At 44.6% G+C, this 16,430-nt stretch overlaps 1 protein-coding gene across 2 annotated transcripts in view; it reads right to left on the bottom strand.

The window, feature by feature from the left end:
- Positions 1–16,430, bottom strand: part of BAIAP3 (BAI1 associated protein 3) — a 1,035,958-nt gene that overhangs the window by 103,639 nt on the left and 915,889 nt on the right. For both annotated transcript variants that reach the window (XM_085629280.1, XM_085629278.1), the window contains exons 21-22: positions 9,735–9,886; positions 4,897–5,020 (exon numbers count right to left, since the gene is read on the bottom strand). In XM_085629280.1, the coding sequence (XP_085485406.1) occupies positions 4,897–5,020; positions 9,735–9,886 (276 nt within the window). The remainder of the gene's footprint in view (positions 1–4,896; positions 5,021–9,734; positions 9,887–16,430) is intronic.

The following is a 16,430-nucleotide window of genomic DNA, read 5'->3' as shown; positions in this document are numbered from 1 at the left end:
CAATTTTTTTAATGATTGTTTATGTGCAGGAAGGGACAGCTTCCTGCACATAAACAATCAATGGCGCTTTGCTGTGTCAACGTATGCTGCACAACGCAGCACACATGGAAAGAGCAAAAATGAGGAGAAATTAAACATTTCTCCTAGGTGCGCCAGGGTAAGACTAGGTTTTCCCCGGTCTTAATTTTGGTGCTGCCCCATATTTACACCACCCGCTGCGTCAAAATCAATGGTTGTTGCGGTGGAACGCCCACCGCAACACCCATTTCCCTCTCCTTTCATGCTAAGTATAGCGTGAAAGGGGGCCTTATTTACAAGGCAGCAGTAAGCCATGCAAAGTGACTTAACACTGACTTGTAAATAAGGTGAAGCCCCTATCGCCACCACAATGTTGTAAAAAGTGACATTGTGGTGGTGAGAGGGGCTTGTAAATATGCCCCTATATGTCCTCTAAATAACACAATACTCACATTGTTATACATTGTGCACATATGTGGAATAATGGGCTGTACATTTGTGAGTCTGAAGATATTTAGGAACAATAAGGATGCTATTTGGCAAAGAGAGAAGTTAGTGTTTTTGTAGCCCTCATGCTGAAAAACACAATTATGCCTCCAGCACTTGCGTTTGTTGTAAAGCAAAGTGTCATGTAAAAAGGGATAGACGCGGCTTTTCTAAATACCAAGTGATGCTGAAATATTACTCAGGCACAGAGTGCCACTACCTGTTGGAAGGTTACTGAATATAGCAGACCCCAGCCTAGACACCCAGGGGAAGAAGCCAATTGCATCACTTGTCAATTGCTGCAGTGGGAGGCTGAAAACAAGCTATGTGCCAATCAGAGGGTCTATGAACATCTTTTGCCTGTTCCCAAACCATAGAGTACTATAATAAGCTGCCTACAGGCACAACAGTGAACAGTGACTTCTTTACAGTCACCAATGCTCAGAAACAAGTCAGGCACAAGCGTGCTCTTCAAAGTAGGTCGTATCAATTGAAAAAGCAAGACAATTAGCATAACAGAACATGTGTATTTGTAAAGTGCCCATCCACCCTCTTGGGTCTTTGTGCTGAAATAACAGGGGTTTATTGTTACCCAACTCAAAGGTGCTCATTTTATTGGTCTCTGAAGAATGACAGGTTGAGTTGAACTACTGGGATTTTAGCCCATGACCACAGGGTCAAACACAGATTCCTGGAGTGGATGCAGAACAATACAGAAGTAAAATGGTACAACACCAAATGTAATCTTTCTTGAATAATCAGGGTGCATTGGATATGGTACTGAAAAGCAAAACTAAACAAACCAGACTTGTAAAAAACAAAATGCCAGTAGAACAAAATGAGTGAAATAAAAACATATAGAAATGTGGGAAGTGCTGGAGACAACCATTAAGTCACGCTGGCTCAACCAATAGCTTTGCCATCCAGTGGTGTCGATTTAACTTGTTGGACTAAGTCCATGTAATACCCAGTCTAGGGAGAGAGATGGATCAAGCTGAGCTGTCTGTCTTCATAACAGAGCCCCCCTCCCATACTGCAAAATAGAAAGCCATGCAGAAAAGGATTCTTCCACTAAACAACCTATGTTTGTTCAGACCACCATTGAGATTTGAAAATCTTGGACAGGGGATGTTAAAGACCTTTTACAAGTAAGCAGGCACAGCCACTCTAGAGCACCTTGAAGGTGCCCCCTACATTTGTGATGCATCCTGCTTCTGTACAATACACTCTCAAATGTACAGAAGGACTTCTCAGTGCTTGCATAGAGGTCGCTCATCACAGCTAAGAGGATGCTTGACATCTCAATGCTGCAAGTTGAAGCCACACTAAAGATTGTGACATATTGATGTATTATCTATTGTGATTGGAGTATCAGAGATGGGAGATTTTAAGATACTATTGTTCATGAAGCTTTCAGTAAACTCTGTCTTGGCCATGACTAGGAATGTCCATTGGATTTTTCTTCCTGGGATATGAGTCATCTTTATATGGCCATCTTTGTTTGGTGTGGCGATGACTTGAGTATATCATGCAGAAACTGGTGCAGAGCCACACATGATCCTATCCATAGAAGCATGCATTTTGATCCCATAGGTCTCTGTTTTGTTTTGATTTAGTCTATTTTACACATGGTGTTCCACATGAGATTACAAAATCCAAACGAACAATGTACTAAGGGGAGCGCTGCAGTGGTATCTTGAAAATATCAACACATGAAAACTAATGGAAATAATTTGCTTGGATAGATGGTATTACGGTTAAAACAATAATGAAAAATTTACAATTACAATTACTAACTCAGACATTAGTGCTCTAGTCTAGGGATTCAGATAGAACTCCTTAAGGTTTTACAATTTTGTATTATTTTCTGCCGGCCGACAAGGAACCTGTTGCATAAACCCAAATGCAATACCAGTGAGTAACATATAGAGATCTATTGTGTAAAGCTCAACACCCAACTTCTTCCACTTTGCCCTCCTCATGACTAGAGCCTGAGCCCCTCCTGGCTGCTGGATCTGATGGTATATAAATGCTCTGTGGCATTTCACCCCCCTCTTTTCCCACTGGTGTCTGCTTGAGTCGTGTTGAGAGTCTTCAGGAATAAGTCACAATATGTACAGATGAAACTCTTTAAAAGTCGGAATTATAGTCATTGTAGGTTTCATTTTAAGATTTGGAGGGATTTAGTAGTTCATAGAAATGCCCATGAGAAAGCGTGGCAATGTATGTAAATCAAACACTCATGAAATTTCCCTATTACTATATACTCCTTTTATCGGTTTACACAGCGGGCAAACCACAGGATCATGTATAGCACATATCACTTTTTTCTTCTATTTTTATATTTTTAAACTCCCAAACAGTTTTCTAAGTGGAGAAATCTCTTCCCATAAAACCCTAGAGAATAAAGGAGTGGTGTTGTCTGTTTATACGGAATGTCCATACAAACTCTGGTTTATGGGTAGAAACCGGATTCAAGCCTGGCATAAAAATCTTCAAACCAACCCCACACTGCAGTAGGCCATGACCAGAGTTGGATTGGGACATGGTTGGGTAATGACATTTCATTCTATTCTGAAACCAGTCCCCTAGTCTGCAGCCAACCTTGGAAATGCCAGTCTGGTATAATAGCCAGTCCAGCCCTTCCTATAGGTGCAGAAATTAGGTGTGATAATCTTAGGGAAGATTTGTGAATCTCCAGAAAGTATTGGCCTTGTGGGAGTGCTCTACCTCCCAAATGGCCACCCTTACCTTTCTCATGTTTACACCCATGTTTTTAACTCTACATGTACAACTGCAGAAAGTATACCCTGCTTGTGGATTTTCACAACCACCTAGTCCATCTCTGTGTAAATATCCCCTGATTTTTCATTCTGTGAACCAGGATCTGCCATTCAAGCTTTGAGCGGCTAATCTGAATTTAAGTAAACAAAAAGAGTGGTAAATCAAAGTGTATTGCATAGTGTGGCACAACACAACAGAAAGCACAGCTCTGGAGTAGCAACAATCAAGTTATTGTTTTTTTTTGTTTGGTGCATCCAATTATATTCTGCAATAATTGTCCTTTAATTGAGCTTTAATCTTTAATACTCTCGATCAAGCAAACACATAAATAAATTGTTATTTTACCATTTATGCAAGGTGCAGGTAAAATACAGAGAAAGCAACTGTTATAACAGTGGCTCACATTTAAGAGATTTCAAATCATCTCGGGGAGTTAGAAGGGCATAAGTTAGCTCCAATTCCAAACTGTCACCTATTTAAGTATCAAACGAGAGAAATTCTGTACCGTATGTTATGTTTTCTCCCTTGATTAAAGAAGGGACTTCCCTAGTTTTCGTAAAAGAACCTTCACCCACTAGTTTCATTAGTGGCATGCTTCATCACAGGGTTCCCACCCAGTGTAACGAGTGTATCCGGGAGGTCTTCGACACCCGAGCTACAGTGGAGCTAGTATGTTTTCAGGGATCCAAATGAATTCAAAATTACCTACAGGTGTCCCTTCCTAGATAGGTTAGTTTTTTATATAGTGCCCTGTGGTAAGGTTAAAAATCAGCAAGGTTTGATGTGAGAAGCTCCGCATTTCACATTTAAGAGAGACATGGACAGTTGCTGAACAACAACAGAGGATTGGGGAGAGGCTGTAGCCTTACGGCTAGAACGGTCGACCTCGAAGCTGGGGAACCAGGTTCGAATCTCGGCAACAACGCTAAAACATCCTGTGATTCTGGGCAAATCACTTAATCTCCCCGTGCCTAACAAAAAAAATGAATGTGTTCTTCTGTAACGAAACTGGTGCTCATGTAGAGCGCTCTGATACCCGATTTATTCGGGTCTAGTTTGCGCTATATAAAACTCTAAAAAAAACAAAAAAACGGAGGGAGAAAGCTGGAGCCAGAGGGTTGCTCCAAAATAATCTTGAAGATAGCGAGAAAAGACAAGAAAGTAAACATGTAGAAACAATACGATTGAGGGTAGAGTGTAAGTATACGAACATATGCTCGCAGTGGTGGTTGTTTATACACGCGTTCCCAATTCACCCACGGTCTGCTTCACATAGCTTCTAGTAAAGCCTTGTTTTTTGTATTTTATATGGCTTTTGTTGAGCGTGTGTTCAATATGTCTTGATTGGTGGATGGTAATATCAACCAGATTTAATAGATTTTTCCAAAATGTGATAGGTAAGAAATATAGGATAGCAATATTTTTGACTTTGACCAAGGTAAACTTTTAATGAGTGCATCCATTCTGTTGCTTGTGACACTGAAGATAACATCTCTCCCCTCGAAAATTCTGGGAAGTTAAATCCTGCACTAAAACAAAAAACGAATTATTGCAAAGTCTGTCTATTTTCCAATATTTTTGTTTTTTTAAATTTTATTTGAGACTCACCTTATCCATGTCAACAGACTTCTGTATCCTTTCACAGGTCTTTTCATATACAGTTCTCAGCCAAGTATGGATTGATAATTTAAACCATTCATGGAATCCAGACAACGCTAGAGATTTATTGTCTCTGCAGAAAAAAACAGGATTATTCAAACAAATAAAGCAAATTATGTCATTCATTCATTGATGGGCGTTTTAAGCTAATTGTTTTTGGTGGATGCTCAGAAAGGAGGCCTCCAAACATGCTACAAGTTGCTTCTGTGATGTCAGCACAAACTTTTTTAATCTATGTTACATTCTGAATGGTCTATAAATTAAGGCTAAGAAAAACAGCTGAGCGGACACATTTCTACGGAAAAAATCTGTAAGTCAGCGGGCAAGACGGGATGGTTGAGCAAATGCCCAATATCCAGTCCAAATTCTGTGAACCGTGGGTTAGTGTGAAAGCATCAACAACTTGAGAATAATAGATTTAAAATATAAATACGGCTCCACATGACATCCCCTTGCGAATCTGCAGGTGAACAACCTTTACAACGCAACTGTTACAACGCACTACTCTTACAACAAAATTTTTACAACGCAACATCCACTACAACGCATTCCATTACATAGCATGACACTACAACGCATGTTCAAAAACTACCTTTACAACGCATTCCATTACATCGCATACTACCTTTACAATGCATACCATTACAACGCAATCCAACACTTACCCTACTGTTGCACCCCCTGGAGTTAGAATAGTAATTTTTACCCCTATACTATGCGTTGTAATGGTATGCGTTGTAAAGGTAGTATGCGATGTAATGGAATGCGTTGTAAAGGTAGTTTTTAAACATGCGTTGTAGTGTCATGCTATGTAATGGAATGCGTTGTAGTGGATGTTGCGTTGTAAAAAATGCGTTGTAAGTGCATGCGTTGTAAAAGTGTGCGTTGTAACAACATACATCCGAATCTGCAAATTCCCACTTATTCCGATCAACAGACCCAACTTCAGTAGAGCTTTACTAGCCCCATTCCCAAGTTCTTCTCTCTGTGGAAGTTTGGCTTGCACTGGCAAAAAAGCCGACTCTGCACGCGGAACTGACAGGGATACAGAAAGACATTTATAGTTTTTCCTGCAGAAGTGTATTCTCGTGCATTTATTAAAACTGCACGAGCATACTACCATGCATATGAATATGCAATGTTACATCGCATGCGATTACAACGCGGTCGTTACAACAACCACATTGTTACAACGCATACCATTACATCCCAAGTCGTTTCTAAGACTCGCTGTAGGGGGCGCACGGGATTTAGAAATAGTATAATTTACTATTCCAACTACAGCGTGTGCAACAGTAGGGAAGGTGTTGAAATAGTAAATTATACTATTACTTAGTTGAGAGCGCCCCCTACAACAAGTTGTAGAAACGACTTGCGTTCGTTATAATGGTTAGCGTTGTAACAACGTGGTCATTGTAACAACCGCATTGTAATCGCATGCGTTGTGCTGCATGCGTTGTAAACGCTGTTTCCCCATGCAGATATAGCTAATTGCAGTTTATGCACATCAGGGCATCATGAGCATTTTGGCTAGTCTTTTATAACCTGAGCAAGCAAGGGTGTCAAAAATACTTTTAATGAGGAATGTCTCCTTTTAATTTTGGAAACTCTAAAGCTCTAAGTAACAACTGTTGCCATGGATTTAGTCTTGTAAAACTATAACCTTCAGCAAGGTTTAAAAAGCAGCGCTTTAGAACCAAGGAACACAGGAGGAAATTGTGTGCCGCTGTTTTCTTGAATTAAGACTGTTTTTGAAGGTCCTCTTTTCTGTGTCATGTCACCTTATATGAGGTTGCACCATTCAGAATAACATTCATAGGGAAATGTTTAAATGCAGCTCATTAAACAGACAATAAAAGAAATATACACGATTTAAAGGATTCATTGATGATATTGTCAGAGACTGAGTCTTTCAAGGTGTGGCTACAGACAGCTGCTTCTACTGAGTACCAGAGGGCATGTGATGAACACGACAATTTTAACAGGAAGAGGCTTTGGGTCAGACCCTTTAACCATTGCTTGAAGAAGTGTCATTCCTGTTTTTGAGTATTTCAGTCTGAAAGTTAGCCGTTATCTCATTGGACCCTGTTTACTAGACAACCGTAATTCCCGATGGTGCTGGTAACCTGGATTTCGAATTAATATGACATGCTCATGCTCAAATCGTCTGAAATCTGTGTGCGGATCTTCAGGGAATATGTGGGATGGCTGATGGAATCAGGGAATTAGACCCATAAAACCTGATCCCCCCTGTAATTCCTCATTGATTATGGGATTCTCAGGGCTGAGCTTGGAGTACCTGTTAATTCTGCACCTCAGCAGTTCAGAACTGCATGAAATGATTACATCTGTCAGTCAGTCAGGCCTCAAAATTAATGGGGAGAAACTTTAGTATTGCACCTTTCTCTCGCAGCACAGGGAGGTACATTATGGACTTTCCAATGTAGCTGATAGAGGACTTGGTTTGATATCTGGGTATTAGAGTAAACAGCATTGCTTTGCTGGAAATTAGGGGCAAATATGGGGAGAATGAACAAGTTAGCTGAGCGAGTTAACCACTGACTAGGCAGGGCACATTGCAACCACACAAATGCTGATCCACTTTAAACTTTCAGATTTCTTGAACATACCTATTGCCTAACTCATGCTTTTTTAAAAAAAAACATTGTTATGTTTCATGATTACATTGGTGAGGGTGGGAAAAAGAAACGCGCTAATGTGCCCATATGAGGCCAGTGGACTATTGATCCCAGAGCTAGAGCTTTTTTGGTGTTCGCCCCAGTTCAGAATTGCTTACCTATGGTTCTAGCAGCCCCACAGGTGCCTGCATCTCCCTGCTGAAATAGAGACGGCGGTGCAGTGCCCCGTGAGGAAGACTATTCCGCTCCCTGTGAGGCAATGTTAGGGTTTGGATTAACCCTGTGGTGTGCGTTGTCAGTGCCTGAAGACAAACAGCAACCAAAGTAGGGCAGGAATGACCCTACTCCCTATCAATCCCATTAGAACAGAATCCTTGGATCCCTTTAATGTCTGAACCAATGGCAAAACCGCACTTAGATATATGGGGGATAGTCCCCGTAGGGGGCAAGTTCACAAATGGCCAGTTTCCAGGAGACGTTAACACTTTGGGTCCACTCAACATCTTCCTATTTTATAGGATACACAACTCCCTGCAAGTACCCTCTCAAGAGGTTTCCAGAGGCCCCCCTACCCTTCCCTATGCTTACCACAGTAATCAGTAATCCTAGTGCACAACATTTGGTCTCCTGTATATACATGTGGACACTCCTGGGGGCAGACCCAGCTCCTCAGGGGCCTGGGCTGGCTGGGGAGCGGTTCTGGGATTTATTCTGCCGGATGAACAGTGGAAAGTATCCTGTATGAATGCGAGAAGTATCACACTTGATGGCGAACCAGCATCATTGCACTCCAAATTTGACCCTATGTTGTTATCTTTCACTGGCCAGACTAAAAAAACCCAAATGGGGCTAGTAGCCGAGGGCACATGCGTTAGATGATCATAAGTCAATGTTGACCTCTTTCAATTAGCTTGTAAACGCCCGGGGGTTGCAGCTTACTGGGTGAGATAAATTGTGAATTGCGAAAGGTGACACGACACAAATTTGCCATCTATCCCTTAGTAGCCTTGCTGGGATAAGTTAAAAAGGTCCCACCAATGGAAAGAAAGTTCACCCTCATGGCCATCCTCTTAACTTAACCAAGAGGAAGGTGGTGATGCACTGGGGATGGAGTCCAGCTGCCACAATTTCAGGCTGGATCAAGGATCTGATATTTGCTAACAATGCATCTGATATTTATGTGATGCTACTCCTGGCTTCTTCTAGAACTAAGAATGTATGGACTCCCCTAAGACAACACTTAAAATGCCAGTCTAGAAACTCTGGAAACCCAATATAGACACCAGTGCTGGTGTGAGGACATTCAATTGGGCATTGGCTTGATTCCACGTGTTACTGCTCAGTCCCAAGGGGCAATAACTGATGGTGGTATACGCTGTGGCATGAAATTGTTTGCTTGGAAAATTAAGTCATGTCACAAAAACGTGTAGCTTGCAGACTGTGTTTAAACTGAGAAAAGTATAAATGAAATGCTAAAAAAAGAAAATCTCCAATAAAATCATTGAATACAAAAACATAATGCTTGTTGCACGGGGAAAAATCCCAGAAGAGACTATTTTGTTACAAAATAGCAGAATTTAAGAAGGCTTGTTAAAGGCACAGAGGGGGGGGGGGGAGTGTGCTCCACAAAATAGAAACAGTAGTACTGTTGTGGGTGATTAATCAGTCACATAGGTGGACCTGTTTTAATTGTCATTCACTGTCTTCCCACAGCTTCTGTTCAGAATCACAATAAAGTTATTATTTTAATTTGCCAATGGTATTATTCTGGACTCTAAAGGAAAAAGTGAACTGACAAATGGTTACAGGAGTATATGATGGCAATATTTGATTTTTAACTAATTTATTCAGTCCTATTACACTCCTGAAGTGTACTTAAATCGTTGCACAAACCCACCAATTAGTATAAATGTACTGTTTTTGTCTGGTCTTCCTTAAAGAAGAAGAATGTCTATTGCGATTCTGCACAAGATATGTCCCTGAGTGACTCAGTTTGCAGATGTATGACATTGTTGTTTTCAAAAAGCAGAACACATTCTTTGACATACATTTGACAATAATTGTTTTCAGTAACCTCCATGGACACCATGAAATCGTAGGACTGTTGTCCATTGTACTAGAAGATCAGTAGGACATTGTCTCACTCACTTTAAAGGTAAGAAGTCTTTGAGCCGCTTCAGCTCGTTCAGGGTGATGTACAGCTCAAACAAAGTCTCGCCCTTGGAGTGCGTCATTCGGGAGCCCTCCTGCTCGGATCCTGCCCTCAGCTCTTCCATGGCTGCACTGACATCCTCAGCCACCTGTGGATGCACACAAACACGCTGAAGCAATAAGGAACCCATGCACACAGGAGTTAGTGTGTCAGAGACCAGAGCAGTTCAACCCCCTATCCCCTACACAGGTTTGGCCTTTTCTCCTGTTTACTCAAAAAATCTCTCAGCACTTTTTTAGTAGACCCAATTTTCTTACAGCATTATTAAACAAATGTTCCTCGGCTACTCCCTATGCGTGGTCTCCTTTCCAACACAGCCCGCTGGGCAGCGCCTTCTCTCACCCTTTATAGCAGGCGCGGGCCGGTACAGGTAAGAGCGGTGAGGCAGTGGGGAGAAGTCGACAGACGACGGGATAGGGAAAATAAATAAATAAATAAATAAATAAAACCCTTTACCTTGCGCTCGCTGTATCGCCGACTCAGCGATGCGGCGAGCACAAGTTAAGCGGTTTGATTTTATTTATTTTATTTTCCCTATCCCACCGCTCCACCACTCTTAGCTGTACCGGCCGCGCCGGCTCGATAGAGCTCCCCTGCCAGCAGGGCATGCTAGGGAAACTCTTCAGTGGTGGGAGGGCTGCTAGCCTCCCTGCTGCAGGAGTGAGTCCTTGAGAGCTGGCAGGCGCTCAAACACTCCTCTGCTTTGCGCAAATGGTAGGTGGGGTAAAAGGGAGACAGTGGACAGCTGTCCCCGTCACTTGCATTATGTGTGTGTGTAGTTGTGCTGAGAGTGTGACCATCACAAATACACTTTTAAAGATGCGTTCACACATACTGGAATACAAAAGGGTACTCTCAGGGGCACCCTCATAAAGTGGCATGCTTGGGCAGCCACTCACGCTCTAATGTGCCGACACTCAAAACTCCAATGGATACTCACCCTCAAAGAGTGCATGGACTAAGAGGGTGAGTGAGACCAGGAACAGCCAATATTGGACACAGATGTGCAGTCGCCAAGTGGATGCTTGTTTGTGAGTGAACGTATGTGTGAGTGTGTATGAATATGTGCGAACATTTGTGTGTAAGTTGGGTAGGTGAGTGTAAGTGCCTGGGTACATCAGCATGTTTGTGTGTGCATGTGAGCATGAGGGGTGCGCTTATTCGTGGAGTCCTTGGCGAAGAACATGGTGAGTGTGCAGAGAAAAGAGGGGACGCACACATGCATTGCTTTCCAGCCCATATTCAAGCCTGGGTGGTAGAAACAGGTGAAGTGTGTGAGTTGACGCCCACTTTGCTGTCTGTTTGTTTCCATTTCCATATTGGTTGCCATTTTATGATCAGGGAGGGCTGGAGCTGGTTGGGGATCTGGGTGGGTGTAGCACTACAGTTGCTTTTATAAACCTAGGGGGGGTGGGTTGGACAAAATACCTTCTCCCTCCTCAGAAATCTGACTCAACACGGTAGACTCGTGAGTTACATTTTGGTAAGAAGTGAGGCTGCTATGAGAAAGTAGAGTCCACTACAGTATCCTAAAAGGGGCATAGAAAGGAAACTTAAGTCTACTAAGTATTAATTTAGATTTAGACGACCACTGGTTTAAAAAGCACAAAGAGTTCAGAGTGCATCCCATGAGCAGGGAAGTATTATTCATGGTCTGTGTGCACCCCTCCAATGTAAAATGCGCCATACATTTATAGGTATAAGTTTCTTTTTGACTCCAAAGGCGGATGTCAGGCGTTTGGGCAGGCGCGGCTCCTCCGTCATGACAAAGGAGAGTCTCCCACTTCTCAGAGCCAGCAGATGACAAACATGTGAAAATAAACAATGTTATTATCATTTTATTTATCACTGACTGACTGACTGAGCGGATGGAGTCTAGGGCGGGATGGGGCTCCCTGTGCCTGAGTGAGCATCAGACAAGTCCGCTCAGGCCAATCCCGATGCTTCTCACATGCTAGGTATAGCATGAAAGCAGCGTTTGGATTGGGCATGGAGCCTGTGGTGTGGACTGCCGGGGGGAAAGGAGTATCAAGGTGGCCAGCAGTGGCAATGGCAGGTAAGTCTCTTTATTTATTTATTATTATTCCCCTACCCGCCCTGTGCCACCCCACCACTTCAGATTGGCAGCAGCCACCACTGAGTTTGGGGGGTTTAGAATTGTGAAGAAATAGGTCTAGCTCGCACGAGGGAGACATTGGCTCGGGAGTAGCCCTTGACCCCTGGTCTTGCACCACTCTCCCTGCCGTTATGCATCGCTGGCAGCCCCAAAGCCGCCTGTTGTAGCCCGCAGTCCTGAGATCAGGTGACCACCTGTGTTGTGCATCTGTGCACTTTTAGCCTGGAATTGTAATAATATTGCTATTTAGTGGTATTGCTATTCTCAGCATTTTCTTGGGTACTTGTATTATTCTGAGCATCTTCTTGGGTACTTGCATTAGTGGTTTGTTATCAGTCTGCTTCTTTTCCTGCAGTTTTTCCTGCTCCCACTGTTTCCCTGCTTGCCGCCCTCCTGCCTCCCTGCCATACCCTCCCACCTCCCAGGATTAATTATGGAGGCTGCTGTGCGGCTCCAGTGAGAAGCCCTTAACCCCTAGCCTTGCGCTGCTCCCCCTGCTGCTGGTGCTTAGCTCCGTGTGGCTGCCGCATTGCTCGCATCGCTGAAACTGCCTGTTGTAGCCCGCAGTCCCGAGGTCTGCGGGCTGTGTAGTGCATCTGTGCACTTTTAGCCTGGATTTGTAATAACATTGCCATTTAGTGGTATTAATATTGTCAGCATTTTTTTGGGTACGTGAATTATTCTAAGCATTTTCCTGGGTACTCGTATTAGAAGTTTGCTATCAGTCTGAACCTTTTCCTGCTGTTTTCTCCGCTAACGCTGTTAACCTGCTTGCCGCCCTCCTGCCTCCCTGCCAGTCCCTTCCAATTCCCAGGACTACTTACGGAGGCCGCTGGCATGCTGAAGGCGTGCCTAAGGCTACCCAGTCTGCGCCAGTCCGCACTTAGACCGCACCCAGCACCAGGAACCCTGCCCCCCCCTACTCTCACAGGTACTCCGCCGCAGATCTTTGTGCCCTGGACCCCGATTGCAACAACAACTGCTGCCTTGCATCACTGCGCTCCACAGCAAGACCTTTCACCTGCATCCGCTGCCGGTTCACCACCGCCCCAGCTCCCACCAACACCACAGCAACCAGCAACACACCAGCCCCGGATGCTGACACCCCCCTAGACAACTCAGCTGCCTCCTGATCAATGGCAGACTGCTCTGCAAACGCACCACTGATGTCTGGGACACCATCTCCACCCTTGCCCCTGATGTGACCTTCATCACGGAGACCTGGCTCACCCCCACATTGGCCCCAGACATCGTCATGGCAATACCCCGCGACTACAAGATGAAACACTGCGACTGCCCCAACTGACACAGAGGTGGCATCACCATCATACACAAGAAATCAATCACCTACACCATCATGGATGACGAGACCATGTCGATCATGGAACACATGAACTTCCAGCTCCACACTGACAACAAAACCACCATCAAAGGCACTCTTGCATACAGACCGCCAGGACCAAGAAGCGGCCTCAGCGACATTGTTGAATTCATCACCCTGCTCGCTGTCAAATCCGAACACTACATCTTCCTGGGAAACCTCAACTTACACCTGAATGACTCCATCGACACCAACTCCACCGACCTCACAGAAAGATTGGACACCGACCCCATGCCCAAAGCAGGACACGTTGGGCCTGATTTTTACGACCAGCAACACACTCAGATACAGCCACATCTCAGAACTCACCTGGTCGGATCACTCCATTGTACACTTCACCCTTGCCGGACCTCTCCACACTGCCCCCAACCACCACAGCACCCCCTAGCGCTGCTGGACCAAGGTCACTTGGAAACAATGGACTGTCCCCCTCAGCACCACACAGATCTACATCACCACCAACCTGGACCAGACAGTAGCGAACTTAAACGCCTGGATCACCAGCGCCACCAACCGAGTCGCTCCCACCAAACCAGCCAAAACACACAGACCCACCAAAAAAGCCAGCTGGTACACCCCGGGACTCAGCATGTTGAAGTGCAAGTGCAAACAACTGGATAAAAGATGGCGCACCAGCAGGAACCACATACACCGAGCTGCCTACAAATCAGCCCTCAACGACTACGACCAACAGCTCAAAGCAGCAAAAAAGGAGGCCCTGACCCACATAATCGTAACCAGTGCCAACCATCGTCCTGGAGTTCACCTGCCGATCAGCCACCAAAAACTCAATTCCCTCCTTACAAGAGCTCTGTGATGCACTCGCAGACCACTTCCACAACAAGATAGCAACCATCTATAGAAACTTCAATCCCAACCTCTTCAGCAACCCATTGTCCACCACCGCTGACCACCCGCTCACCGCATGGGAACAACTCAGCACACTTAACACAACCACTCTTCTGAACTCTGTCGACTCAGGAGCACCCATCGACCTATGCCCCCACCATCTCTTCAACGTAAGAAAAGAAGAGATCAGCCACCAGCTCACAATCATCCCATACCCCTCCATAACCACAGACACCACTTCTGACTCATGGAAACACACAGAGGTTAATTCCCTCCTCAAGAAACCTTCGGTAGACCCCAGCGAGCTCCAGAACTACCGTCCCATCTCCCTGCTCCCATTCCCCACCAAAGTCCTGGAGAAAGACATCAACCCTGTCACGGCCGGTGCAGGTAAGAGTGGTGGAGTGGTTGGGTGGGGCGGGGCGGGGCGAGTCAACAGACGACAGAATAGGCAAAATAAAATAAAAAAATAAAGAAAACAACTTATTTGCGCTAGCCGCATCACCAACTCAGCGACTTCATCCCCATTCCGCCCTGCTCCACCATCTACCGCTCTTACCTGCACCGGCCGTGCCTGCACTAACCTCCAACTCACTGAACACCTAGAGAGAAACAACCTACTGGACCCTTCCCAATGAGGCTTCGGAACCAATCACAGCACAAAGACAGCCCTGATCACTTGAACAGACGACATCCACAGTCTACTGAACAGAGGAGAATCAGCTGCCCTTATCCTCCTGTTCCCCTCTATACAGCCTTTGACACAGTATCCCCCCACACATTCATCAATGGACTATGCCAGATAGGAATGACAGATGATGCGCTCAGATGGATGGCATCCTTTCTCACGGGATGCACCCAGAAAGTCCGCATCCCCCTCCCCCTTCCCTTCACAACCCAATCACACCATCTGAGGCGTTACCCAAGGATCATCCCTCAGTCCAACCCTCTTCAACATCTATGATAGAGCACGATAGTGCTCTTTCATTTGTAGGGGTGCATTAAAAATCATGAGTAGTTCGCACCTACATTTATTCTTTTGTTGTATTATCATGGAACCGTATAACATGTGCTGTAATTATATGAAATGTGATGTGCATATTTTCCATATAAACATGAAGAAATTAACTTTGCAGTATATGCGTGTTAAGCTGAAAACATTAACGTGCATAGTTGTGTTGGATGCTTGCACTTATTCACGCATTTGATGTGCCCATGTACCGTGTTGATTTAGAAATGCTCAGTAAGAGAGTTCATTTATATGTAAATTCATGAGGCCTATGTGCTATTTTCTTATGTTGGCCTATTTCTGTAGGCCTGAAATGCATTCTCCCTGACTGCTCTTGCATATTAGGTTTAATAGTTGAATTTCGTGTGCAAGTTGGATTTGTTCTTTTCTCACGTTTCTGTTGCAGCTGGAGAAACCTGTCTTTGTTAGTTTGAAAAACGCTTTTGTTTTAGGAGTTAGGCTCAGGGACGAGAGGATACATTCGTACATGGAGAGCTGATAACGTGAGACGGTGTTCTGTCCCACTGGAGAAGGTCTGGGAATCAAGGTCATCGGGCCAGGAACTGGGAGTATCGAAACTGAGTGGAAAATCACCTATGAGGGGTGTCCAGAAGGATGAGGTGAACGAAAGATGAGCAGTGGGTGTGTTCTGAGACTTTGGTGTTGGAGTTAGGGACAGTGCCCCGGTCGTTGAGTCAGGAGAAGAGAGGAGATCGATGGTGAGGAAAGGCGCATCTTAGAACGAGCTCTGTAGCCTTTGGCTACTTGACCCATACAACGTGAGTGTACTTCCTAAGAAGTTTTCACGCGCTGACACCTTTTCCTGACTTGTCTGATAAATACTAAGTAGGGATGTCACTTTCGTGGTAGAGTAGGGCAGACTAATGCTTTTCACTTACGAACCCCCAATGAAGTCTGATCGGTCCGTGGGGGTACTTGTCCATTGACCGAGAGTTTCAGAGCAAATTGGAATTAGGGAACTCACCCCATCATCAATATAACACCACTCTTAGACATCACCAGATCGCATGACATCAACATCATTTCCTACACCAACAATACCCAGCTCATCCTCTCGATCTCAGCGGATCCCACCTCGATGAAGACCAACTTCCACAACTGTATAATGATCGCCTCCACATAGATGAAGGACAACTGCTTGAAGCTCAACACGGACAAAACTGAAGCTCTGATCTTCGGCAGACACACCGTGCTCTGGAATGACTCCTAGTGGGTGGCAGAGCTGTGACCCACCCCACGTTGAAAGACCACGCCTG

The sequence above is a fragment of the Triturus cristatus genome, chromosome 10 (assembly GCF_964204655.1).
Source record: "Triturus cristatus chromosome 10, aTriCri1.1, whole genome shotgun sequence".
Taxonomy (NCBI): Eukaryota; Metazoa; Chordata; class Amphibia; order Caudata; family Salamandridae; genus Triturus; species Triturus cristatus.
Note: the sequence above shows the minus strand (reverse complement) of the source record. Positions and strands in the feature narration are given on the sequence as shown.